This window comes from Penicillium malachiteum, assembly GCF_028827825.1.
Source record: "Penicillium malachiteum strain IBT 17515 chromosome Unknown utg000004l:1.0-4883003.0:1.0-4884900.0, whole genome shotgun sequence".
In the NCBI taxonomy this organism is placed as follows: Eukaryota; Fungi; Ascomycota; class Eurotiomycetes; order Eurotiales; family Aspergillaceae; genus Penicillium; species Penicillium malachiteum.
This window is the reverse complement of record NW_026643097.1, coordinates 4,198,020-4,224,959: the sequence shown is the minus strand read 5'-3', so window position 1 is coordinate 4,224,959 and position 26,940 is coordinate 4,198,020. Positions and strand designations below refer to the sequence as shown.

Genomic DNA, 26,940 nt, shown 5'->3' with positions numbered 1-26,940 from the left:
CCAGTCCCCAGTGGCAACTCCCACCTTTACTACTTACTTTGAACATGTCCAGTCCAGCTAAAAAGCGTAAGCGAACTGGAGATAATGCATCGCCACAAAAATTGCGCACAATTGCTTCCTTCTTTAAAGGACAAACGCCTCAAGAGTCGCAGGTAGAGCCCGACGCCACAGAGCAGACCCTCTCCGATGAAGCATTAGCAAGAAAGCTTCAAGAAGAATGGAATAAAGAAGAAGAAGCAGCAGATTCTACGTCAAATTCAAATGATATTCAATCAACAGAAGCAGAGCTTGACACAAACACAGATCCACCAGCCTCCATCCCGGCGGATATAACACCCGCAGCAGCTCTGACGATATCTAAGAAGAATACTCTATCCCTACAGTCATCTTTGGGAACAGAGGACACTGTATCACTTGATATCCCGTTTGATCAAAGCCCGCAAACATTTGATCCAAGCAAATATGTAGCGGAATTACGCCCTCATTGGGCTTCAGACGGCGGCGATGCGACCTACGCGTTGCTAACTAGAGCGTTTGTCCTGGCCAACTCCACAACGAGTCGAATCAAAATCGTTGATACATTGGTCAACTTTCTCCGAGTCTTGATTGAAGGTGATCCTAATAGCGTTCTCCCTGCTGTATGGTTAGCAACCAACTCTATCTCCCCTCCCTACGACGAGATGGAGCTGGGGTTAGGTGGCTCGTCCATCTCGAAAGCCCTGAAGAAAATATACGGTCTCAATAACCAAGGCTTGAAAACGCTGTACGACAAGCACGGAGATGCAGGAGATGTTGCCTTCGAGGCCAAAAAACGACAGACCTTCACCTTGGTCAAACCAAAACCGCTTAAGATCAAAGGCGTGTATCAATCTTTACTCAAAATTGCAACGAGTAAAGGCTCTGGAAGCCAGGAGACAAAACAACGTATCGTCGAGAAATTGTTGCAGGATACCCGGGGTGCTGAAGAGAGTCGATACATTGTTCGAACCCTTGTTCAAAACCTCCGCATCGGCGCCGTAAAGACGACCATGCTTATTGCACTCGCGCGCGCATTTCTTTACTCAAAACCTACCGGCGCTGAATTCTTGCTCTGCTCAAAAAATGAGCTCGCACGTCTCAAGAAGGATGAGCTCGCTAAATTATACACGAACGCCGAAGAAATCGTCAAGGCGTCTTACGCTCGACATCCAAGTTACGATGACCTCGTCCCATCTCTTCTAGAGATCGGTGTCACCGAAGAACTACTCATTAGATGCGGTCTTGTGTTACACACTCCGCTCCGACCAATGCTGGGAAGCATCACGCGCGATCTCTCAGATATGTTGACCAAGTTGCAGGGTCGCGACTTCAGTTGCGAATACAAGTATGATGGACAACGAGCTCAAGTACACTGCGACGAGCAGGGCAAGGTCTCCATCTTCTCTCGCCATCTCGAGCTGATGACAGAAAAGTATCCCGATCTTGTTTCCCTCGTACCCCAAATCCGCGGTGAGGGAGTCTCGAGTTTCATTCTAGAAGGGGAGGTAGTCGCCGTTGATCGCGATACGGGTGATCTTCTCCCATTCCAAACCCTGACGAATCGGGCCAAGAAGAACGTCGAGATCGGGGCGATAGCCGTAACTGTGTGTCTCTTCTCGTTTGATCTTATGTATCTAAACGGCGAACCACTTCTAGATCGCCCATTCCGAGAACGCAGAGAACTCCTTCGAAGTCTCTTCGTCGAGATTCCTAACCGATTCACATGGGTGAAGAGTCTAGACGCCACATCTGCGGATTCAGACAGCGTTCTAGAATTCTTCAAAAGTGCCACAGAAGCCAAGTGCGAAGGAATAATGGTTAAAGTTCTCGACAATACCCTCAAACCAACAACAACCTCCAATCAAGAACAAGACTCGTCCAACCAAATTCCAACCACAGATTCTACACCCACTCCCGCAATAAAAGAAAAATCTTCTCGTCGAAAAGCTCTCCTCTCAACCTACGAACCAGACAAACGCCTGGAATCCTGGCTAAAAGTCAAAAAAGACTACAGCACCTCCTCCGAGACCCTAGACTTAATCCCAATAGCCGGGTGGCACGGTCAAGGCCGCAAAGCAAAATGGTGGTCCCCGATCCTACTCGCCGTGCGGAACCCCGAGTCCGGAGCCCTGGAAGCTGTGACGAAGTGCATGTCCGGGTTCACAGACAAGTTCTACGCGAGCAATAAAGAGAAGTACAACGAAGGCAGTTCGAATGTGATCTCGCGACCGGCTTACGTGGAGTATTCCGGGCATCCGGATGTGTGGTTCGAGCCACAGGAGGTGTGGGAGATGGCGTTTGCGGACATTACGCTTAGTCCGACTTATACAGCTGCTATTGGTTTGGTTAGTGAAGAGAGGGGGTTGAGTTTGAGGTTTCCGCGATTTTTGAAGGTGAGAGAGGATAAGGGGCTGGATGAGGCGAGCAGTTCGGATTATTTGGCCCTTTTGTGGAGGAAACAGGCGGAGAAGGCGAAGGTTGATGATGGGAAGGGGAAGGAGGAGTTGGGATGGGCTGAGGATTAAATTTGAAGCTAGTACATATAATTCATGGGTATTTCATGTCCATGCGCATTCAAGTTGTTGGATAGTACTGGTACTACTGGCAGTAATACTAATGGTCTGATGAAAATTTCGGTCAAATTTAAATTTTCGCGATTGATAGTGTATACCATGCAATTCAATGTTTGGTTTGAGCTAAGACACTCCAGTGCTTGAAATTGATCGGACTCCGAGTCGGAGCTGTAGTCCTAATTGCCCTCCTCCGAGTCTAGGGCTAGTACTTTGAGCGTCAGTGTCAATATACTGTTTAACATGACGCTATCTTAGAATATTACTAGTAGAGGACAATGATTCCATAGAAACGAGACAACATTTGAATTACACGGGTTCATTATTTTCAACTATTTTTATGTAGTTTGGGGGATCTTGCCCTCTTGTTAGAAGGCAAGGTAGTATTAAATAGACTGATCATTAACAGCAACGAGGTCCGGGTACAAAATATCATGACAAGGGCATGTTGGATGCAATACATGTGATAGGCAGATGTAAATGCCGCAACAAAAAAAAGAAAACACGGGCTGTGGTGAGCATCATTCATGGAGGGAAAATGCTGGATAAGGGCCATGCGAATGATAAATGAAAAGAGACGCCGTGGATGCAGTGACTGGCTTCATGCTTGATGCGAGCTATTTCCTCATAGGAAAAAAGCATAGACCGTATTTCAAAACGGATGAAAGGAGATAAATGTATATATAGTAGAATCGTCAAGCCGTAACAAAGGGAGGATTCAAATGATAATGGGGAATAAATGGACAAGAATGGAAGAAATAGAAGATAGTGAAGTTTTAGCGACGCAACTCGCCTCCGAGCTGAAGAGCTAATCCCTCCTTACGCATCCGAGGGGAGGCACTGGGAGGAACTAGACCATCAAAGTTCAGCCGCTTACGGGCATCCTTGGTGGCAAGAGGAGTGCGGGCGGGATTGCCAGGGGTTCGACTACCCCACGCTGGCTGTGCAGGACTAGGAGTCACATTGACAAAATCCGCAAAGTTAAATTGTTGTCCCGGGGTGCCAAGGTTTGGAGTCAAGGAAGCCATCATAGCGTGCTGGCTGGGAGGGGTCGAAGGAGGAAAGATGTGAGAATGAGAACCGGCAGCCACACGAGCAGGGGTTGGGGAATTGGCGAGATATAGTAACAAATCAGCACCATCATCTCCTCCCTCTCGGTCCGTTCGTGGCAGGCGTGCATGCTTCGGTGGGGGAGTTCGAGGAGGTGATGAGCCCGGCATAGACTTAGCGACCTGGAAGCTATGCAATGGAAGATCCGGGTCGTTCTCTTCATCGGATGGGCCATGATATGCAGGAGATGACATCTCGGGGATTGGTGCCTCTGACATAAAAGGGACTTGATTTCGTCGGAGTGTCGTGTGACGCCCCAGACCTGGGGAAGATTCAGGCAATTGATAAGAACTCTTCCAAGAGACTCGAGACACCTTCGCAGGACGTTCTGAATTGGAATCTGATCGAACTCGCTTGCGACTGGCTGTCAGCATAGGCTGCATAGCCTGTGAATCAAAGGTCACAGCATGTTTATTGCGGGCCGATCGAGGAAGTTCTTTCGAGTAGGTCGCAGCCCGTAAGGGCGGCGAGGTAAAGGGGGTTTCACAACGGCTGCGAGAGAAGTCGGAGGAGGAATCTGAAGGCTTTTCACTATCGGATGGTCCCAACTTAGAGTCTTGTAGAATCGAGTTCAGACCATGAAGCCGTCCATGTTGGTACTTGAGTTTGGCCAAACCGAGACGGTCCTGCAAACTCAGAGAGACCTATTTATGGAAAAAAGACAAACTAGTCAGCTTTTGTCCTTGTTTAGATCACCATGCATCAACTGTCATGCCCTGGCAGTCCCATGAACTCCTGCTTCAGACCAAAACCCATGTGGGATCCACCAGGATTTGCATTTTTCACGGGGTCTCTTTCCTATCCCCCATTCTGTCCCCTCCAGGCATAATTATCTTACCTGTGCAATATCAATCTTGCGAATAGTCTTCTCTGCTGAACCAGGCTGTGGCAGGGTCATGGTGGGCAATGTGGATAGAGTGAAAAGAAGAGAACCTGACGAAAGGACCCAGATTGCGGGTTGGCAAGGCAAGGGCGGCTGGGAAGGGAGCCAATTGGCGATAGAAAAATGGATCCGCGATCACCCTAAAGTCCAAACTGCCTTAAATCGGACCGATATGAATTTATGATGAAGAAAGATTTTGATATTAATCAACTTGGTGAAGTACAGAGTTCTTTGGGAGGTGTGTGTACCAGGGTATAAGTGAAGACGCGTGCCGCGCTCAATACGCGAGGTTCGTGTTCCGCTCATTCCACGGAACAGGGAAAAATCACTTTAATGATCAGTTCTATTATACTAAGTTATTCAAGAGGATATTGACAGGGATTTGCATTATGAAATCTGCATGTATGTTGATAATATTAAGATCTGTCATATTTTCCCCTTATTTTCATTTATGCCAAAATTTTGAACTGGAAAAACTCCGATCTATCGAGCCCACTAATCCGAAACCAGCCTCCTGGACTCCACTTTGAAGGCTCTGAGATGGAGTACACTTGATATGAATTAACCCTTTATGTATTAGCAAGGCAGAAGCAAAAATTTAGGGGGTCAAGAGTTCGACAGTTGAGTAGGTATGGAGTATAGAGTGCTATATGGTATGATTTGTCTTTCTGTAGAATATGCTTAGCGTTGGAGGAAAGGGATATCACCAGTAGTCTGTTATGTTATTTCTGCTCTGGGATTGAACATCTGGATCTCTGAGCTCTCAGAAACCAGAACCAGATCAAGCATACCATTGTAAATTCCGATCCACTTCTAGGCTAGGGTAAGCCCAGCTGCCTTGGTCCATGTCATAGCGGGGAAAGAGAAAGGGGACCTGACATCTTCGGAATGGAACTTCCAAGGTTGTTGTTGTCATGCCCAGTTGGTATGTCGATGCCTCAGAAATTATTCAATGTTCTGCCCCTGTAGTCGTCACATAGGGGTTGTTATGGGCAGGTGAAAACTCTGGAGAAAAGACCCTGTCTCTCGGACAAAAAGACCCAATTTGTCGTCAAGCTCGGAATATGAGAGGCGAGGCTCTACGGCAGACGTGGGTCAATAGGGTAAGTAGAACTGGGTACGTGTCCGTAAGCGCATCTCGGCAATTTTCCAAGGTTCGGACTCCTTTCGGGTCCAAAATGTCTGTACAGATGCATGTCCTCGTGCATGACAACGAAACATGGGTGCATGGCTCGCGTGGCTTGCATAAACCAGTACGGAAAGGTCCATGGGACACGAGTACTCCCAAAAAAAGACCATTCAAGTGAAAAATCACCTCATTTGGGATTGGTTGATAGACTTGCAGATCATCAGGCCTTCTAAAACATCGCAAATGAGGGGAAGATACCGAGAATGCAGCATAGCATTCAGGTTAATCCAACCTTGAGGGGAAACGGTTTTAAGCCACAGACGCCATGACATCCTGAAACCAGGTTCCTCTCAATGGATTCAATGAATCCTCAGTTCAAGTTGAATGTTGAATATTGGTCTCATCCAAAGTACAGTAAGATTGGAGGGTCTAGCAGGATTCACCCACTAAGAAGAGAACGGACCCTCAACCAGACGTGGTTGAAGTTGTCTAGTTGGCCGCTAGATCTGGGCTAAGAGCGTTAGGGCGATCATTTCAGATCCACCGGTGAAACACTGCGACTCTCAAGAGTTTGATAGTCCTGATATGTGTCGAGGGGTACGTAAGACTTAAAAAAAAGAAAAAAGTCCGAGTAGATAGGTGGCGAAGTATAGCAAGGTTGGAAGTCTTGATCTTATTAGTATTTGTCTCGTTTGTCTCATTTGTCTCTCCCCATTCATGTTTGATCTGTTTATCTGGATCTTCAAACAGGTTACCTTCCCATATTGATTTTTTTTTCTTCTTTTCTCCCTTTCCTAATTCTCAAATAATTTTCCCCCTATTCTGTTGAAATTCTATAATTTCTACCTTCTATTTTTTTTCTTTCTCTTTTTCTAAAGTGATTGGTTTGAATTGTTCATCTCCTTTTCGGGTTTCAGCGGGGCTTTCTCCACGGCGTCGTCACCCGCAAACGGTCGCTCCTGTTCCTGACCCTGATACGGAAACTGCCCCCCTAGTTCCAGGGTGCTTCTTGGGGCAAGAAGTTTTCTTGTCTCTGATCTTCTGATCTCTGATATACACAATTCCCATCATGCCGTTCTTCAAAGAGTTTCGTCGCCGCTCAAAGGCGAGCTTCCAGTCCGATTCGAAGAGCGCCGTAACCAAGGTGGAAATGGTCGGAAAATCTTCCTCCACGATCGACACTTCCTCTCACAGCTCCATAACTCCGCCGTCGTCGATCAAGCCAACTCTGTCATCTCCAAACCTTCCTTCCTTGACCGAATTAGATACCAATGCCCCGTTGCCCCCGCCCCCGCAGCGACCAGGCCCATTCGCAACTCGATCGCAGCGGAATAGTATGATTGTACGTGGGCGTCAACATAATCAAGCAACCATGGATCGCATTTGCTAATGGGATATCCGACGTATTAGGGCAGCTCCGCATCATCTATCAATGGAGTATACCGTCAACCTTCTGCCTCCCCTCATGCGCCAAGAATTGTGTCAGTCGCAGATAATTCATGGGTACGTGTTCCCATGAGGCTGAATGAAGAGTTTCCCAGAGACCGGTGGAAGAGGATGTGATTAAATGGATGGAGGGGAGCTATACAAATTCCCAGAGAGCTAACACAACCATCTTCTAGGTGCATCAAAAAGTTCTACTCGTATATGGACAAATCGGAGATCCTAGGAACCACCCGCTGGACGGAGGGGTGACGGTTTTCCATCACCAGGACAATTTTCCTTCTACCGGCTGGCCCGTAACACAATCCCACTTCAAAGCCCTTGTTCACCTTGTCCCCGGACCTAATCGCCTTCGTTTCGACTTCATCTCCCCCAAACTATCCACAGGCAGTACCCACCCGGCTGTACATTCGACATGGTTTTGCATAAATTACCTTCCATTGGTCAGCGCACCGCCCTTACAACTGGTCATTTTACTTGGGAAGGATTCAGATGGCACCTTTGATGCTGTGCCCGAACGCGTGGAGCGAGAAGGAAATGGTCTGGAAACGGCCATTCAAAAATATCGAACTGCAGCATACCTTTGGCAAGCGTTCACGGGAGAGCAGATGTTCCGCAACAATTTCGGTCGCCGTTGTTTCCGATTCGAGGAGGAGTGGCAGTCAGGCACCCTCAGCCGTCGAGATGTAGCTGCAGGCCAAATGCGCAATGAAGCGAAGATTCATATTGTCCGCAGCGAAAAGACTGTTGCGGAACTCCGTGATCTAAACATCGCCCAGCAAAACAAAAACGCTCAGAAGAAAGACGAGTTATTTACGATCGCCAAGGACGCAGTGCGAAAACATTTCAACCCGCAACCTGGTCAGAAACAATACGTCTCAGTACTGCTGCTCGACTCACATTGGGATACTGAGCAGCAACTCATCACCGGCCATGCCGCCCTGGGATCCGCGGGCGATGATATCAAAATGGCTATCTTTGGATCTCACTCATTACAGAGCTACCCCTCCTGCCTGGAGGAGGTTGTGGACGCATTCTCTGACTGCACACGGACAGATACGAACTACGTAGCAAATGATTGTGGCGAAGCCGGCTCGAATTGGGAATCCGCCAATATCGGTATCGGTGCCCATCTACACGAGATCGGGCACCTTTTCGGATGCCCCCATCAGGAATCCGGGATTATGCTTCGCGACTACGTAACACTGAATCGTTCGTTCCTGACGAAAGAGCCATTCTCAACTCGAACAAAGTCGCAAGGGCTGAAGGTATGTCTACCTAACGATGAGTGCAACTGGCACCGCCTTGACGCCCTCCGATTCCGGTTCCACCCTTGTTTCCGACTCCCTAGTGACTCCTCTGTGAGCCAAGATGAAAGCGTGCAAGTTTGGCCTGTGGAAAACGGCAAGATTCTGTTCACCGCATCCTCGGGAATTGCGTTTATGGAGATCTACAGGGAAGGCGATGAGCTCTGCCAAACCTCTATCGAATACCTGAACGGCGAGTCTAGCAGCAATGGTCTTCCAAAGCAGATCACTATCACAGAGAATGAACTCCGATTGAAAGCCTATGGTACCGAAAAGGAGAAGAAAAAGAAGATCAAGGTCGTGGTATACTCTGGAGCTCTAGGAAGTTATACTGTTGAGGACGTTAGCTTGTTAAAGTCGAAGGATTCTTTGATCAAGCTACCCAAGAGTCAGTCAGGTTACAAAAGTGGAATGTTGGGCTTTTCTTCTATGGAAGGCAGCGAGCCCGAGCAACTACTCCTCGAATGTGCCTTCATCGGAACCAAGCTATTGACCTCCATCAAAGTGTATCATGGGAACGCATTGGATGGAATCGAGTTTTGTTATGAGGACATGACCAGCCAGCTCTTTGGAAAGCGTGGCGGCAAACCCGGTGGTGACGAGTTTGTTCTCGGTAAGTTAATATGATCCGTTCCTCTTCATGCGCAGACCTAACAATTCTCTACTAGATACTCGGCGTGGGGAGATTCTACTTGGGTTCTACGTCCGAGCTGGACTCTGGATTGATGGACTTGAGATTCTCACCAGCCTTGGCCGAAAATCCGGCTTCTATGGGAACCGAAATGGCGGATCAGGGTAAGCACTCAATCTGCAACTATGACCACTCCTGGGATATAGCTAACCACCAATCTAGACATACCTTGATACCGCCTCTTGGATATAAGATTGCCGGCATTTCTGGATCTTGCGCATCCTGGATCGATGGATTTTCACTCATCATTCAGCACTAAGGGAGCGACTCTGCATTTTAATTGCGTTCCATCGACCTCCATCCATTCACTTTCTCTCGTCTCTTTTTTCTTTTCTTTCTTATCATATCCCCCAACTATAGGGATCAACATTCTGGGAAATAACAACTGGCCAAGGGCCAGGCAGCACATACACGAGGTTTCGTCAGGGCAGGCTGCCTTTTGTTCATAACACTTCTTTTAACTGTCTCATTCACTTGGAACGGCGCTGTTTGGGGTATTTTGTGGTTGCATACACTCATTGAACCTTTTTTTTTCTTTGTTTGTTTTTGCCCTTTTTCGGCTTTTTCATGCGCATTCAAGGCGCAAACCTCGCACCTACAGGGTGGTTAGTGCGATGGGCTACACTAGGACATTTTCATTTTGTACAAGGGGGCATTCATATTGGGCAGAGTCTTATAGAAGGGTAATATCAATGCATGATCACTAGCGGTCAGGCCACATTTGCCAAAAGCTAGCTTATTTAATCCTCGGCTCCCCGATAATTCACCGGCTTGGACGGAGTTTCTAGCTCGGGATCCTATATCCGATTTAATGCTCTCAAGGAGGTCTGTTAATATGACTTACTTCATTAAGCACAGCCACACAGCTACATTGGGATGGATCTTCATTGTTTTACAATTTCTTTCGGTTTGTAAAGTAAGGCTGAACCTGAAAAATGTAATACATTGAGATGATTTGTCGAAGCACCGAGTGAGAGTTAGACGAGCCAATTGATCAACAAATCCGAGTCCCATTGAGTATGAGCTCCGTTTGGAGTTGAGGATCATCATGGAGAACATATCCACTCTAGCACCAGTTGACTTCCATTAGTGTGGTACGGAGTGCATCGCCTCATATACTCAATTCGCATGTACCAGTCAAGGGCATCATACACATCAACTGACAATAATGTGAGTCAGAGATCAATTCAAATACCAATCATAATGCTTAAAGTGGTTTCTTTTTATGTTCACCCAAAGAACATTCCGCACTGGTTCAAGCAGTAGCCATTGAGACATCGAATATCAGTCCCACTTTCTTACTTTGTAAAAGAAGAGAGCAAGTGGCGAACAAACTCCACGATATCCACATACATAATCGTGTTTCATAACTAGCGGAAACTTAGCCGCATTAGTCATCTCATTTTTATCCATTCACAATATAACCTCTCATTGCCTAAGTCGCAAGTGGATAATTCCACATCTATTACATAAAGCACATACTGTAGGTGCGAGGTACTCAACGAATCGTACTTCGGAATATGCAGACTCACATCTGACTGGAATTCGCCACACCTTCTTCCTCCCGATCCTTCCATCCCATTCTCATTGGCCCCATAACCCCCCAAATTGATTCCGCCCGTCCCGCTAGCTACATCAAAACACTCTAACTGGCTAATAACGCGTGGGAGGCAAAAAAAGAAACAAAGGTACCTTCCAAAGAACAGACACGGCACGCGTATGCAGGCGCGTTCAGATCATCCCTGTGGCTGCGTCAGCAGCAGTCACGACAGAAGAGGGGGTGTGGATGTGGCGCGGATTTTGAATCGCTTTCGGTACTGTGGCAAGGCCTTTGCATGGCCTGACTGGCTATACCCCAGTCTCATAGGGCGCACATGCTTTGCTCTTGCTTTTGGTTGTTCCACTATAATCCTGGGCTTGGTGCAGAATACCTTACTGGGCTGATATTGATCATCCCGACCTCATTGCTTATGATTGGGTAAATATCTTTGATCTGCACCCGTTGGGTTGTTATGGAGTTGCTTGTACTATGTAGACACGGAACCTTGAAAGGCAGCCGTTTTTCTTTTTTGATTTTGGGTTTATTGTGCGTCTGTGGGTTTACAGCTGTGCTTTGAGTATTTTCTATCTTGTGTGAGATACTCCGAGAATGGCTTTTTTTAGTTGATTCCGTGGCTGATATGTTGAAGATCGGCGCTTCGAGCGAATGTTGTTGAGATATTCGGTTTTTTTGGGCTTGAATGATCAATGATCTACATACATCGTCTCCAGATGTTCAAAGCTCGAGGTCACCGTGCCAATTGATCAACCTTAGAATACTACTACTACAGTACATAAGGATAGGACCTCCAGATGTCAGGCCCCTCGGCCTCCGAGTACAAACATTGAACATCAACTTCAAGTTGATGTTCCGAGGTCTGCCAATTAATAAATGCAGGGTTGTACCTGTCTGTTTCAAGTTCATATGTCGGGCCAACTCCTGTCCAAAAATTTGCCAGTGAACATTTGAACATTGAATATCCTACTGCATACGGACATCTGGAGTACTATTGGGTAGCATATGGAGTACATTAATATGGATATATGCACATAGTATGTATTAACAACACCTAGGTGCCCGGGTACTATGCAAGCCCTACTAGGGCAGGTACTGCGAGAATAACCGTACCTATGATATGTGTCACCGCTGTGGCACCTTTATCCGGACCGCATTGGCTCCTGCAATATTTCTGAAGCTGCCCGACACTTGGACAATCAATTACCTCCCCCCGAGCCCTCGTGGCTGAACATCGAAGAGCAACTGAGTTGTGATCGTGACACGATGTAAGATCAGCCAATCATATGCCATGATTTATAGCAGGATACAACATCCGGGATGCGTGCTTGTGCCCGGGTAGGACACGCATTTCTTCAAGCACCTTGACGCGTCGAGAATTCCCCACCTATATGATAGAATTAACACGCAGAAGCAGTAGGCTGATCTGTCACAAGAAAGCTCTCATCTGTGAGAGGGTTATATTTCAATTCGCGCCGGTGGCGCCTCTTTTCCCCTGTCCAAAACGCCAAATTCAGCCCAGTGGACGCTCCATGACGCCGTGGCTTTCATAGTTACCCCAGGCCCGGTGAAACTGAAACAATGCAATGCTAGAATGAGAGGAATGGTTCCTAGCAAGGTAGGGATCCTCTGGTAGCTCCTGTTAAAAGAGGAGGAAAACGCCTTCAGAAACGCCGCCTATGCTGAGGCTTATCTTTTTCGGGATTTGAAGTGTGAAAGGGCTGCAAGCCCATAACTTTGATTATGCGGGCTCCGCTAATATGGCATAGCCTCCACTATTATGTGTATACTAGTTATGTAAATTATTGTACACATGCATACATAGCAGTCTATTTTGTAGCTGTTTCCGAGAATAAATAAGATGTGCCCAATGTTTCCTGTGGGCTCGAGCTTTACTCATGTCCGTGCTGATACGGTGGGCCACATTAAATGGATCGAATCCCGATTGATTATCAACTACCATAATCGGAATCCCCCGCCCCTGTGTATCGTATCGGGATTTTCTGCCGACAAATGAGAGAGTGTAGTTACATGATTTGATTTATTAGATGATTAAGTTAGGATGAACAAATGGTTTTTATTATTCTTTTCCGGTGACGTTGTGAACTTATAGTCTTATGGGAAAGGGGGCAAATGAAGAAGCTCCTATTGGGGAATAATATAATGCACATATCGGAATTAAAAAAGAGAACGACGCCCAAAACAAGCTAGCTCAGCGACTTTTTTGCTTTTTTCCTTTTTTTTTCATTATTTTTTTTCATTATTTTTTTTCATTATTTTTTATTATTATTATTAATTTTTTTTTTTTTTACTTTGATCCGAGCTCCGAAATTGAAGTACGAATGTAATCTTAGAGAATAGCCGCTCCGTAGCATACTGTGCGGACCCGGGGCTAAGAATGTCCCGTGCGTGTAATTTTGGTATCGTGATTGTATTTATCAAGTGCCAAGATATGATTCAGGGATGATGGTTGGCGGGTTGAAATGCCATCAATGATCAGCACTGACGACCCCGGGAGGCCAGGGTGCTGTATTGTCAGGGATGTGTACAGTTCGTATTCCATACAGAGTATTCGACATCAAAATGCCCCAACTCCTAGCGTTATCCCCACAGTATAGTACATAGGGCGTATGTAAATTATAGACTTTGATCTCATTCTCATTTTGATTAATTTTTTATTCCTGTTCCTAAGAAAGAAACGTCAACCTGCATATAATGACGAAACTCATATAGATCTGTTGTCCCTGCACACCATTAGGAGGACCCTCCTCGTAAAAATAGCATCGGAGCAGCCACAATCGCGGTGATCCATGGATTATCTCCCCGACGATCACACCACCATCACCTGGGCATTTCAAATCAGAATGATGATAATGAAATGCTCAAGGAGTTAAGGAGATAAACATCTGACCGAATTGAATGCTGACCTAGATACGTATGCTTTTAAGATTTTATTTTATTTTATTTTTTTTTCCGCTGCCAGCTCTTGTCTAACCATGGCGCATGTACGTACGGGGTACTACATTCATATGTTCATCCAAATGAATCGGCTCTTCAACCACCTATCAGATTGAGCAGTGCACGGCCACATCCTATGATCCATGGTAACATTTAAATGATGTATTCTCCATATGCTACCACTCTGCATATTCTTTTCCCGGCGATACCTTTGACAAATTTCGCTGCCTGCGGTTCATACCGTTAGATACGAATCAAGTGCTTCATTGGCCATGTGTGCCCACACCGTCTACTGTGTGGAATGCTAAGTGGAACGACTGAATTCATGAGGTAGATTGTTACCGCATCAAGCCCAAGCCACCAACGTGGCTGACCCTCTCCAAGTGGGATGGAAATTTTTTTTGGAAATTTCTTTTTTCTATTTCCATTTTATTGGGTTGTACTCCGTAATTATTTTATGATCATTTCCTCAATGGGATGGAATCAGAATCTTCAAATGGTTTACTTTAGATCAATAGATATTATATAGTCTCGGTTCCTGAATTCGGGAACTGCGTCGATATGAACTATTAATTTATTTAAACCGATCGGAATATGCAATATCTAGTTCCCCCCGCGATGCCCCTGTTTAAATTCCAATACTGTGTCAACGTCTAAATAGTGCCAGTGGCGTGTGGCGTATGGTGTGTGGGGGAAGCCCGAGCCCGAAGACTCGGTAACCTCGTTATCGATAAACGGAAAGACTCCGGCTGGTCCCGCGGGCTGAGATGCCCAGAAGATCATCAGATCCTCTTTATTTTATTTAATGTTCTTTTCTTTTTCTTTTCTTTATTGTTATTATTATTATTATTATTAAAGATAGGGCTGGGGAAAAGGTTTCGAGGATTCGGAGAACATTTGAAGATAGATAGATTCATCAGATGATATCACGCTAACAGGGATATTAAAATGGGTTAGACCAACCCCGGAGATATACTCCATCACGCCAATAACTGAACGAGAATAATTCAATTTAATTCAATTTTAATACACCGAGGTCGTAAATTACGATTAATTTGGTTTACTCCTTCTTTCAACCACACTGCGTACTCCGTATACATACACCGAACCCCTCTAGTAATTTCCATATAGGATAAATGGAACCGTGATACTAATGGAAATAGAAACCGTAAATATTCTATTTAAAATAAGTTGAATTTAATATTAATATATAGATTTTTCCTTTCCATACGGAGTAATTCTGTTTATTCTAATCTCCAATCATTTCTTCCATTCCCCTTCTCAAGTCTCCATTATTCTCTCCCGCGCCCCCCCCCTGGTACCAATCATTTCCATTCCATAACTGAGAACCGAGAACGAGCATAATTCCAAAGAATTCGGAGAACGAAAAAAAAAAAATAAAAATAAAAATAAAATAAAAATAAAATAAAAATAAAATAAAACTAAAATAAAATAAAAATGAAATAAAAATGAAATGAAAATAAAATTTAATCCCCTCCCCCCCCTACAATATAACGACCTTCTCTATGCGGTCCTGGTCCCAAGGTCTTATCAGTGGCAATACACCTATAATCTTCCGAAAGCTTCACCCCTCCATATTCCACATATTCCACCACTCTCAAGTGCTCTGTGAGAACTGTGTGGCTCAGTCGATACTCTTGACTTAAGTAACTCATTGGAGGCTCGATGGACCGTACCGTCTTTACTGCTTTTTCTTCGTCATACACCGCACCCCTCCTCTTTTACACCCCTCGCCTCTAAACGTTTTTCCCTTCAACATCCGAATAAATAAGGGGGCCGCAATCCACACCATTTTCCATCCCCAACCCTTTCTTGAACCTCGACAATTCCTTTAAGATTAAGAAAATCACAGAGAAAGGAAAAAAAAATATTAATTCCACATTCGAATAACTTTGGTCGAGACCCGCCATCCTCCGTTTGTTCCTGGTCTCCGCTTTTTTTTTCTCGAACCTCGCATAGACAATATCTTACGCATCCCCCCCCCAACTACTCCGCACACGCTCCTTTTCAACCTTACAACCTTCAACCTACTTGCCAAAATATTCACTTCGATCCTAACATCATTCTGGCCCCGGGTTGGAAAATTTCCGTCGATTCCTAACCCTGATCGCCCTATTTGAACCATATCGATTGAGCATCCGTGTTGTCGGGAACGGGGAAGTCCCCACCATACGTGCAAAAAAGGAGCGATCACAACTTGGGTGGTTTGATTCAGATGTTGCTTTTTAAGTCGCCAACTGTTTAGTTTCGAAATTCTACTTCAACTTTTTTTTCTCCGGCAAGGCAAGACTGCCAATGAATTCTCTCTCAATGTTTCGCAACCGGTGGGTATTTCACATAAATCAAAGAGTTTTGTTAATGCAAATGCAAAAAATGAAACAAAATCACTCTAAAATGAGAAGATCAAAGGCTAACTATACTTTTTTTTAATACTAGAAACAATAGCCAGAAGCCCGATGATGACTTCATCAGCCGCTTCCAACAGACATTTCAAGACGTTGTTCCCCGCCGTGATAGCGAGGGGTCGGTTAACTCAGGCGACCCTTTGATGACCGGAAGGTACGCGGATTCTACTCCAAGACCCTGGAGAGCGGAGGCTGATATGGCGAACGGCGGATACAGACCGACAATGCAAACCCACGACATAAAATTGGAGGACCCCAATATGAAATTTACGAATGAGCGCACTCCCCGCAATCTTCAAGACCTCAACTTCTCGCCCACTTGGATGGATCCAGGATCAATGCAAATGATGTCTCTGGCTGGTCAACATCCTGGTTTTTATACCCCCAATTCCGGTGGAATGGGTGCCATTTTCCATAATCAAGCAGGTGATTTGCATACACCAACCGTCGGCTTGCACACGATGACCCCGCTCTCTCTTTCAAACCATGTTCCACCTCCTCAGCAACATGGAATGGACCAATTCAACCAACATTACATGGCTCAGCAGATGCCCGATATGAACCCTTACATGCAACAACCGTCATATGCACCTAGTGCATTCATGCAGCGGGGCGGGTACGACGTTATGGATGAGACGGTCGATGATTCGTCATTGAATGAATTCCCAATCGACCAGGCTTCGGATATCTCCAATATGACTACCTCAACGGAATTTTCGGCTCGTAATGGTGCTGCCAATCCAATGGGTGTGTCATATGCTGGTGAGAAGTAAGTATCGGAGTCTTTGTTTTCCTGTATGAAACAGCCCACTAATTAAATATTTAGATTCCGTTATAATGTTTCTTTACGTGCTCCAACTGCGATGGTCAAGCATAAAAGAGAGGTTCCCGTTTCATATCTCAATAAGGGTCAAGCGTATAACTTAACAGTTATTGATTCAACACCGCCAATGACCAATTCCGAGCCACTCAGATACCGAACGTTCGTCCGTGTTTCATTCGAGGAAGAAGAGCAAAGATTGAAACCAGCCGCCTGTTGGCAGTTGTGGAAGGAAGGTCGAGGCACAACAGAATCCCATCAACGTGGTGGTAAACTTCTGGCTGTGGAATACGTTGATCCTCTCCAAGGAGGCGAGGACCATAAAAACCGTCAACTTCAAATTGAGCAAATGTCTTTCGATGGATTCTGCGTGACATGGACCGCCAACCCCGCCACTGGTACCTCCGACTGCAGTATCCCCGTGCGATTTAACTTCTTGTCTACCGATTTCAGTCATTCTAAAGGTGTGAAGGGTATTCCGGTACGACTGTGCGCGAAGACCGAGCTTCTCTCTCCAGGTGAAGAGGCCGGTAGCCTGCGCGCGTCGGAGGTTTGTTACTGCAAGGTCAAGCTCTTCCGAGACCATGGTGCGGAACGGAAGCTATCTAACGATATTGCGCACGTCAAGAAGACGATTGAGAAATTGAAGCAGCAGGTCGCCCAGGCTGAATTGGGAGGTGGATTTGGAAAGCGCAAGCGGGGTAGCAATGCTGCAGCCAGCATGAAAACCGCCGATCGATCCAAGCAGTCTACAAAGCATAAGCGCAGTTGGTCAATTGGGTCCCAAGATGGATCGGATAAGTTGTCATTGGAAGATGACCTGCAAGCCAAACTGGCTATGATGCAGGACATGTTCTCGTCTACTCGCTCTGTCAGCATTTTGGCTCTCCGTGGTGAAGAAGACGATGATCCCGATCTCTACCCTGTCCGATTACCCGCGGAAGGTGATTTGGTTAAACCGGACCCTCTCTTACGGCATAATCACAGCGCTGCGCAGTCTATGGAGTCTTTGATCCTCTCACCAACCAGCAGCAATGCTTCCTTGAACTCACCGCGTTTATCCTCTGCACAGTTTATGAAGGACCGAAATGCGACTGCTATTCCTCGAGTAGCATGTGGAGATCGCGTTTCGCAAGGTTTCATAGAGGCTGTGGATATTGACCCAACCTACCGTCCCCCTGCGGATCGGCCGCCTAAGCCAAGCAAGTTACCACTATAGTTGTCCTTCGTTCTCATTATTCAAATTGCTAATATCTCTCCAGTTGCATGCTTTTATGTCCGCTTCATGGGGAATGAGGTCCATCCACTGGAGTACTACCGTGCCATCTATTTGACCGAGCGTACGGTCCGAGACCTGATGAAGAAGATTTCCGAGAAGCGTCACATCGACCCATCACGGATTGTTCGCATATTACATGTCAATGAGGCCGGACTCCGCATCATGGTCGACGACGATGTGGTCCGTGAGTTACCAGAAGGCCAAGACATGATTGTCGACATCTATGAATCTTCGAATACTGAAGTCTCATCTCCTGATTCGCCTGGCTCCCCGGTGGAGATCAAATTAACATATTAATACCGCCATGCATAGACGGTGACCCCATCACACCAATGACATTAAGAGCACTCTTCAATCCTTCCTAGATTGCACCTCATCTGCTCTCCCTCTCCCTCTCTCTTCGAACGTCTGTCCTTTTTTGGATCCCTCTATTCAATATCCTCTGGCTTTTATTACATGGCCAAAAAGATATTGGTGGTTGCACCTGGAGTGCACATGACATTGGGGTTTGCGCTTGCGCACCATTCTTTTTTTTTCTCTCAATATTCGCCTGGTCTCTTTTAATCATCACATTTATTGTTATTGTCATTGGGCTGGCGGTTTATCAAATCATTTCAGGGGCGCTATTGATTACGGTGACAATACACGAGTCTCCGAGCAATGATACCCTGTCACACTACGTTTTATGAAATTTTGTGCTATTTCTAACGTACCTGCTTTTTTCTTTCCTTTTTTGTGCGCCATGTTTCATTAATTCTCATGGCGTTGGGGGTCCCTGCGACGATATATGAGTCTACGGGCAGAGTTGGGGTTGAAAGTTGTTGAGATATACACATTGCGAGGTTGTTTCTACTTTGTTTCTCATCTTTTTTTCACAGTTCCGTTTTATTTTTTGATTTTATCCATATTACTGTGTGTTCTATGGGTTTCTTTTTTATTTTCGTCTACCCGACCGAGGGACGAAGCACACGACGTTGATACCCCGTTCCACTTTTCTGAAGCCTACGCCTGTTGACTTCGATCTGCTTTGCGTTTTGCTTTGCATTTTTTGTGTCGTTAAGCGTTCGGCTTCTGTGTTGAGCGATACCTTCTCTTTTATGGGTGAGATATACAGACGTTGGGGTCTTTTTGATAGTCACTGAGGGACGGGGTTATAAACCAATCATATTCGATGAATAGGTACAGAATACGATGTCCTAGTTGATCGACAGTTGATCTAATTTTTCTCAAACCGTACTAGTATATCTTTTAAGTTATACTAGTAGAAAGTTAGCATGAAATATCATACTATTCAAGTTCTATCAAATCGGCACTTCTCCATTTCAAGTATACTGTATGCAAAAGAACAAAATCCCGGGGGATAATGTTACTCCCCAAAAATCTCTCCAAAATCCCATGCCATGTGTAAACTATGGAACGCTCGTATATAGCGATCATACCCAAGGACCATGCATTGGGAAGTATCTCCGTTAGCTCAAGCCTCCCACCCACGAAAAGTTCACAACAAACGCGTCTCTTAACCCCAAAGTTAAAACAAACCTCCCGCATCCCCCACCCCCAGAGCCGGTCCCAGCAACCAGGTAACGTCCTCAGGGCTGTTGATTCAGTAACCATGGACACTGTATATGCTCGTTCCGTGGGTGAGAGTGCTTGATTTGGCGCTCACCCAAGGCAGATCATACTGCGGATACAGTAGCCGAAATTAGCCTCACGGTCTGATTGATGGGTTCTCTTCCGCTGCTTGTCGATCAACGAATCCAGGATACGAGAACGCTCGGGTTATTTTTTCCTTTCTCTTTACGGTTGGATAAGTCTTGATAGACATATGGATCATACCACCGAGTTGCAGAGCTGTGATACTCTAAGCGATCTCGGTTAGAAAAATCCTTCCAGAATTGTGTCGCGTCCAAAATACTAGTAGTACTTGGGCTTAGAATGCATCATGATGTAATTCAGCCTCTGCTTTGACGGCGGCTTACTACATCTGACAATTCATGCACATACTATTCCGCTTCGAATAATTCATTGGTACTAGTAGAATATCCCAAGCTGACATATCGGACTCGGTTTCCAAGCTTCATCTGACTGCCTATTCGATATTATACGAATCATTTGATCATCAATATGCCCTTTCCCGATGCGTCAAGTTTGCTATTCTTTGGCTATGTGGCTTAATTGGACAGGCCTAGATTTTTGAGAAATATGATCAATCATGCATAGCGGCTAGTAAGTTATTCTGTGGCGTTCAAGTTGAAGCTGTCATCGACATCTGGATGGATTGAAGGCTGTTCATGAACGCCACTGGGCATGCTGATATACTGTGACATACATAATTTCGAGTCAAAACTGGCTGGAACCACATAAGCTTAACGGTATTCAAAGATCCTTCACATGTATACACTTGTAGGCTTGACTCAAATTACAAAATTTTTCTATACAGAGTCAAATCATTCAATCCACGCAGCACACGTGTCTGTAGCAGATTAAATTGCATCCTGGCAGATGCTGATCGTGGAGCCACGTGAAACGTCTAATGAACTAGTCAGTCAACAATTGACTGCTTATTAGCGATGATAGGCTAGTTGATCAAGCAGGAATAATCCGTTAAATAAAAAATCTCTATTCCCATCCACTCTGTACGCTAATTCTTCAAGTTGATATACATGCTCACACTGGCGGAAGAGATGCCGGGGAAAGCATGACGTCAGTTTCTAGGCTAGTAACATCTCAATTCAGGCCGCAATGAGCTTTGTGCAGTATCGTGTAGGTACTCAGTACGCCCCGCTAAATCGTATTCTACATCTGGAACAGCCACCGGTTCCTGTCGATCTGCCCCCTGTCACCATCCACTGTGACGGGATTCTGGGTGGCTGAGCTAGAGGGAAGGCATCTCTCTGCCTTACCTCTAGCTCCTCCCACTCGTGGATCTCGATCTAATCAGGATCCATGCAACATAGGTGAGACATGCACATAGCTTCCCCTCTATCCAAAGCTTACCCCCTCCATGGTGATGAAAATTTCATCCCAATTTCAACCAGCTGATTGATTCCACTACAGCAATAATTTAGCGACGTGTCAATACATAATACACTCCAAACTCAAGCCTAAACTCAAGCCCCCCTGCACGGATACGCACAATAAAAGCCACTGCGAAACGCCATCAAACGCCGAAAAAAGCCCAAAAAGCCCCATGACATCACAGTGATCCGCAAGTGCCTTGGAAGCGGAGCTCTAACTCTTCTACCCCACTTTATCTTTCCACGCGGCTCCTCCCGGTGAATGGGTCCAATCAAGAAATCCAAAGAGCAGGTTATGTGTTTCCATACCATGCCGTATTTCATACCGTATAGCCTAAGCGGTCTTTTTCGGGATATTTCATTCTTATGCACTGGGGCAGATTTGGGACTCCCGCAGCGGTGAGCTGGCGCGTCCATGCGGGCCTGTTTACCCGTGCATACCGCCTCACCCGGTGGTACCGATACTGGGATCAGCTGTCTTCTTCGCTTTTCTTCGTGTCATTGAAACCTTGGCCTTAGTCGGGATCTTGCTCGGGATTTGCTTTTCTGTCGATCATCTGTTTTTGGGAGGTTCGTGCTGTTTCTACCTTCTAGGGCTTTTTTGGAGTTCTGTTTTGGGTGGGATACCATGGCTGCTGATACAGTGGGACATGAGTGGGTTTTATCCATCAAGGTTCAATGGTCTTCATGCAATGAGCAGCACCTAGCACATCACCAATCTGCAGAGGAGAATTGATACCGTCATGGTCTTTTTTACTTTGTTGTATGCCATTTATCATTCATGCAGGGGTTAAATCATGTTTGCTGGCTTAGACTCCATTTGAAAGGAAACTTGATACCAAGGATTCATGCATATATGCCAGAATATGATAAATCTTCTGAACTTCTATTGGATGAATGAGTTCGAGTCAGTATGAGCACATTCAAGATTGCTCTAGAATACTTGAAGCCTTTGCAGACACGTGGCTTTCCCGTTTGGTTTGTGGAAGTAAATATGATGAACGATTAATCTAATTTGATAACGAATCCTGGAACAGTTCAAAGATATGAATATGAACCTTCGCTTGGAAGTGATACATAGAGCAAAGGATCTTATTCGGGCTATAATGTACCGAAGCTCCATTTCTTGGCATCAGATCTCGTTCGGCCCGGTGCGTTTAGCCCTAACTTGCCAGTGGGACTTGGGTTATCCTACATAACACTGGTATCTCTAAATTGATAGGGCTGAGGATGACATAAGAATGATTTGGCTGAGCCATCCCTACATAGTAGCTTAATTCCTTCCAATATCAATGCTAGTGTATCCTGGACAATAAGATCGCGGCTCTTCGAACATACACTCTTCATCCTTGCAGGGCTTGTCTTGGATGTTGATATTTAAGCATTTTCAGTGTTCTCAATATAAATAATCGTCATTAATGATCAGTTCAAATGTTTTGTTCAATGGGATTTCCTTTATTCAAATGTTGGATTAAACCAAACGCATGAAGTTGGCATTCTTTCTATTTCATACTCTTTTGAATTCCCCTTAATAGCCTATCATAAAATCTGAACTTGCACATATGTATGTAGAATAGATATACTAGCACTTGAGTGCACATTCTATTCATAATATAATATAACCATTCACTACATCCGTAGGTCTTACCAGTTGCTTAAAGTGCTGCTATGAGCCACTTCAGCCACTCCAGTATATCAAAAAATATCAGATCACTGAGTTAACTGAGATCACTAGGTAACCGAGAATCACCGTCTGATAATCTATACAGATTCGTCATCCCCAACTAACAGCTTCAGCCATATCTCATCACAGACTTGATAGTTGAATTAAAATTTTATATCAGCATATAGCTCATAATTTCTTCTCCATATTTACGAAGTTTTAAATTCATAATTCCTGTTATTCGTGCAAGATCAGTCCCGATTTAGTGTTCAAGTGTCGAACGTTCGCTTCAACCTCGCTACCACTCCTCGTGACTTCCTAATTGAAGGGACGCGACTGCCTTGTGTGTGATTTTGCGACTCCTGCCTGGAACATAAATTGACTTCCTCCCTCACTTTTCCTTTCTTCTTCTTTCCCCTCCCCACCCGTCTTCGTTCGTTCTAACAGCTTCACGGCTACTTACATTCGTTCGTCTTCAGACTCGTCTTTCGTTAACTCTTTTTCAATCTCTCATCATGCACTGCCTCACTCCAAAGGCTGTCACCATGATGATCATCGCCTGGTTCCTGGCGATCATCATGGTTGGCGTGCAGGGTGTCCCCACCAGTAAGTACCCCGGTTCTTCCCACCTGAGGTCAATCCCAATCCGCGTTTTCGACGCATTTGTAAACACAACCACTCTTGTTTACAAATATACTCACATGAATCAACAGATCTGGATCCTTTCGAGGAGAACTACGAGCTTCGTTGTGGTGATCTCTACCGCCGTGATGATGGTTTGGGTAAGTTATTGTTGTGATGCCTCATTTTGCATGGACCTCAGCTAACCAGCCCTCACAGACATCACCCTTAGCTGTCAGTGCTCATTGATATAACCCCGACTTCCTTGATCACATACTAATCTCTTTTAGTTGGACCTGGTGTGTCGACCTCTTCCGCTGAGATGACTTGGGATTATCCTGATGACCCTACTGATCTTCCTGTTCCCCTTGGTCGTAAGTACACACCCATACTCAACCTCATCTCTCTTCAAGCTCTTATACTGATCATCCGCAGCTGTCGTCGCTACTAATCTGCCTTCGATCCACACTACTGAGATGGTTGATACCCCCGTCACTCAGTCTGGAATTTGGACTGGAACCACTGAGGCCAGCGATGATTCTACTTCGACTGCCACTGATGAGGAGGGTCCTACCCCCACTCCCACCACGGATTCCACCACTACCACGGATTCCACCACTACCACGGATTCCACTACCACCACGGATTCCACCACGGAGTCCACTACGGAGTCTACTCCTGTTTCTACTCCACCAGAGTCTACTCCTGTGACCACTCCTGGCTCTACAACTGGGCCTACCACTCCTGTGACCACAACTGAGTCCACTTCCACTTCCGAGTCTACTCCTGTGACCACTCCCGAGTCCACAACTGGGTCCACCTCCAACACTACTACTGAGTCTACTCCGGTTTCTACTCCTGTCTCTGGTGCTGTGTTTACCACGACACAGACCACAGTGGTCACTAACAACGGCACTCCTTGCCCTATTGTCCTCACCATAACCTACACTTCCTCGGCTCCTTGCCCTGGCGAGCCTTGCACCGCCACTCAGACTTCTGGCGCTGGATCCAACCCCGGCAATCCGGCTGAAGGCACCACTTCTGAGTCTGGTGAGGCTCCTTCCGGCACCAAGCACACCGTCATTCCAGGCAGCACCACTACTGAGACTGGTGGCACAGCTCCCCAGCCTCCTGCTCAGGGTGTTCCGACCACTCTTTCGACTGTTGGCGGTAAGCCTCCCGTGAACGGTGCTACTGGCACTGGCTCCGGCAATTCCCCCGCTGGCTCCGGCACTGGCTCTGGTTCTGGTTCTGGCTCTAGTTCCGGTAATGGCTCTGATTCTGGTTCTGGCTCTGGTACTGGCTCCGGCAATGGCTCTGGCCATGCTTCCGGAAATGGTTCATCTGAGACCAATGGTGCTAACCCTCCTGCTGGTGGCGCCAAGCCAGCTGGCACCGGCACCGGTACCAATCCTCATGCGACCTCTACTGCCTACTCCAAGGCTGTGAAGGTCCCAGTCGGTACCTTCGACATCATTCTGGCTGGCTTCATGGCTTTGTTTGCCGTTGATGCCTTCTAAGCTCCAACAGCTCTTCTTCCCCTCATGGGTGAAGCACCAAGTGGTCCTCACTGATTGTTGATGGATCCCAGTAATCGACTTACTGCACTTTTGGTTTTCAATTTTTTTTTCTTCTTTTCAATTCTTATTCTCTCCTTAAGTTCTTTTATTCGGGGATCTTTTTTTGATATTCTTTAGCCAGGTTTTATGGCATGGTGATTTGTGTCCCCCTTTTTCTTTTATCTTCGGATGCCATTGCTTGCCTTAATTTTTCATGTTCCTCATGAGTTTTCACGACTATGTGATGGTAGCACTTGAGCATCTCTAATACAAAGTTATTACCCCAAACAATTCTCCAGTAGCTCTTCTTTCTTTAAGGCAACCGATTAGGTCTTGAAAGGTGTGGTGTTGAGACTGCATCCATGAAAGATAGTAATTGCATGGTAAGATGCTCTACCCACAAAAAGCACGATATCATATCCATACCGTGACTTATAGTATATGTGGTGGTAAAGAATTTTGTAAATTTTATTTAGCTAGGATTAAACCAAGTGGACTTGAGGGCTCATCATCTCCTCTTGGATTCTGCTGTAAAGTAAATCCTGATATTGACGATTGCTCCCGATATCCTGTTGGGGTCAGATGACTGCCCCAGCTAGTTATCTACTACCACACTTCCCTTCTTTTCCCCATCTCCCTAGTCTCAACATCCATTTCTTCCTCCATCCTAATTCATATCCATTCATTTCCTAGAAGCTCATCAGAGTGGATGACTACCAATACAGGGTTTCCAACTTCCAATTCAGGGTCAATCAGCTCCCGAAAATCAGGAACTGCCCGCAGACTCAGGTTCAACGAGGTAACACAGGCATGTACAAGCACTGCGGTTTGATTCTTTCCAGACTTATTCTTCAATTATTTAAGTGAGACGTCCCACAACCGAAACCGTTCTCCCGGTGACACTTCTTGGAATGGGCATATTTGGGGGTCCAAGGAAGGGGGCCGTCGAGAGCGCAACAGTTGGAGCTTCGATGGGGTCTGATATGAGGCTATGCCTGGATAAGCAGACATGTCTGTCGATACAGGAAGGCGGTTGAATGGACCAGTTTCGAGCATAACCCCTCCTGTCCTCGATCCAGGAACTCCAGACAACGCTGACTCATGACAGCGAATGTCGCAGCCTCTCTTGTGTCCGTTAAACAATCGATTGCATCTTGTGGACAGTATATGATGGTTGGTCGGTACGCCCACGAAAGGCCAATGAGCCTCCAATTTTCCTTGTTGATTGATGCCGGTATGCCGGAGCCTACGGATGGCATCAACCAAGATTTTTCGAGCTCCGTCTTTGCAGAGGTTCTGCTTTAATAACTGAGTCCAGCAGAGTCTGACACAATCTAGGTCTCCCACTTCGTGACTGCATTTGACGTTGGAAGAGCCTCCGACTTCTGTGTGCGATAGACGAAGCAATCCCAAAGGCTCCTCCGTTGAGCGTTCCCTGTGCACACGCTGATCTCCAGTCCAATTTGAAGCTTGAGAATTGCCTGAAATATTCTTTCATTGCATGAAGTATCTGCATACTCTGAGATGATTGTCTCCTTCATCGACTTCCTCGGGTGTTTCTTGTGTATAACGGTGAAATTGGCAGTGGGGCCATATGGATTTGACACCCCAATTTGGAATTCACGGTCCTCCAAAGTATAGAACTCTCTCTGTGTTTCCGACATACTGTACTTGTTGCCAAATCATGACTGGAATCGCTTTATCGATGTTTCGGAGTTGCATTTCGGATTTACGACAAGCCCGACAGAGTTGTCTATGTCCGTACCAATCAGTATCCTGGATGTGCTATTGAGGAGAATTGGTCATTGCTCTGAGATAGCCCCCCAAGACTCTCTGTCCAATAGCACTCGATTTCGGGGAACTGAGTATGTTGTTGATCTTTTGGAAGGGG

The 26,940-nt window shown here is 45.9% G+C and overlaps 7 protein-coding genes across 7 annotated transcripts; 6 read left to right on the top strand and 1 right to left on the bottom strand.

Moving 5' to 3' along the window:
* Nucleotides 1-44: 44 nt before the first annotated feature.
* On the top strand, nucleotides 45-2,543 carry N7483_009655 (putative DNA ligase I; the record flags this gene model as incomplete). The annotated part of the gene is made up of 1 exon (XM_057093082.1): nucleotides 45-2,543. The coding sequence occupies one exon, from the start codon at nucleotides 45-47 to the stop codon at nucleotides 2,541-2,543; it is 2,499 nt and encodes an 832-aa protein (XP_056944256.1).
* An 821-nt stretch (nucleotides 2,544-3,364) lies between these two features.
* Nucleotides 3,365-4,596, bottom strand: N7483_009654 (uncharacterized protein; the record flags this gene model as incomplete). Its single annotated transcript, XM_057093081.1, has 2 exons — nucleotides 3,365-4,342; nucleotides 4,537-4,596. The coding sequence occupies 2 exons, from the start codon at nucleotides 4,594-4,596 to the stop codon at nucleotides 3,365-3,367; spliced, it is 1,038 nt and encodes a 345-aa protein (XP_056944255.1).
* Nucleotides 4,597-6,779: 2,183 nt separating this feature from the next.
* N7483_009653 (zinc metalloproteinase family protein) lies at nucleotides 6,780-9,410 on the top strand (the record flags this gene model as incomplete). The annotated part of the gene is made up of 5 exons (XM_057093080.1): nucleotides 6,780-7,052; nucleotides 7,121-7,213; nucleotides 7,333-9,073; nucleotides 9,129-9,255; nucleotides 9,314-9,410. 5 exons carry the CDS (start codon nucleotides 6,780-6,782, stop codon nucleotides 9,408-9,410), a joined length of 2,331 nt encoding a protein of 776 aa, XP_056944254.1.
* A 6,585-nt stretch (nucleotides 9,411-15,995) lies between these two features.
* N7483_009652 (grainyhead-like protein) lies at nucleotides 15,996-18,486 on the top strand (the record flags this gene model as incomplete). Its single annotated transcript, XM_057093079.1, has 4 exons — nucleotides 15,996-16,009; nucleotides 16,122-16,859; nucleotides 16,917-18,112; nucleotides 18,173-18,486. The coding sequence occupies 4 exons, from the start codon at nucleotides 15,996-15,998 to the stop codon at nucleotides 18,484-18,486; spliced, it is 2,262 nt and encodes a 753-aa protein (XP_056944253.1).
* A 4,898-nt stretch (nucleotides 18,487-23,384) lies between these two features.
* Nucleotides 23,385-23,811, top strand: N7483_009651 (uncharacterized protein; the record flags this gene model as incomplete). The annotated part of the gene is made up of 4 exons (XM_057093078.1): nucleotides 23,385-23,475; nucleotides 23,583-23,651; nucleotides 23,710-23,728; nucleotides 23,781-23,811. 4 exons carry the CDS (start codon nucleotides 23,385-23,387, stop codon nucleotides 23,809-23,811), a joined length of 210 nt encoding a protein of 69 aa, XP_056944252.1.
* Nucleotides 23,812-23,966: 155 nt separating this feature from the next.
* N7483_009650 (uncharacterized protein) lies at nucleotides 23,967-25,010 on the top strand (the record flags this gene model as incomplete). Its single annotated transcript, XM_057093077.1, has 1 exon — nucleotides 23,967-25,010. One exon carries the CDS (start codon nucleotides 23,967-23,969, stop codon nucleotides 25,008-25,010), a length of 1,044 nt encoding a protein of 347 aa, XP_056944251.1.
* A 1,140-nt stretch (nucleotides 25,011-26,150) lies between these two features.
* On the top strand, nucleotides 26,151-26,354 carry N7483_009649 (uncharacterized protein; the record flags this gene model as incomplete). The annotated part of the gene is made up of 1 exon (XM_057093076.1): nucleotides 26,151-26,354. One exon carries the CDS (start codon nucleotides 26,151-26,153, stop codon nucleotides 26,352-26,354), a length of 204 nt encoding a protein of 67 aa, XP_056944250.1.
* Nucleotides 26,355-26,940: the final 586 nt, after the last annotated feature.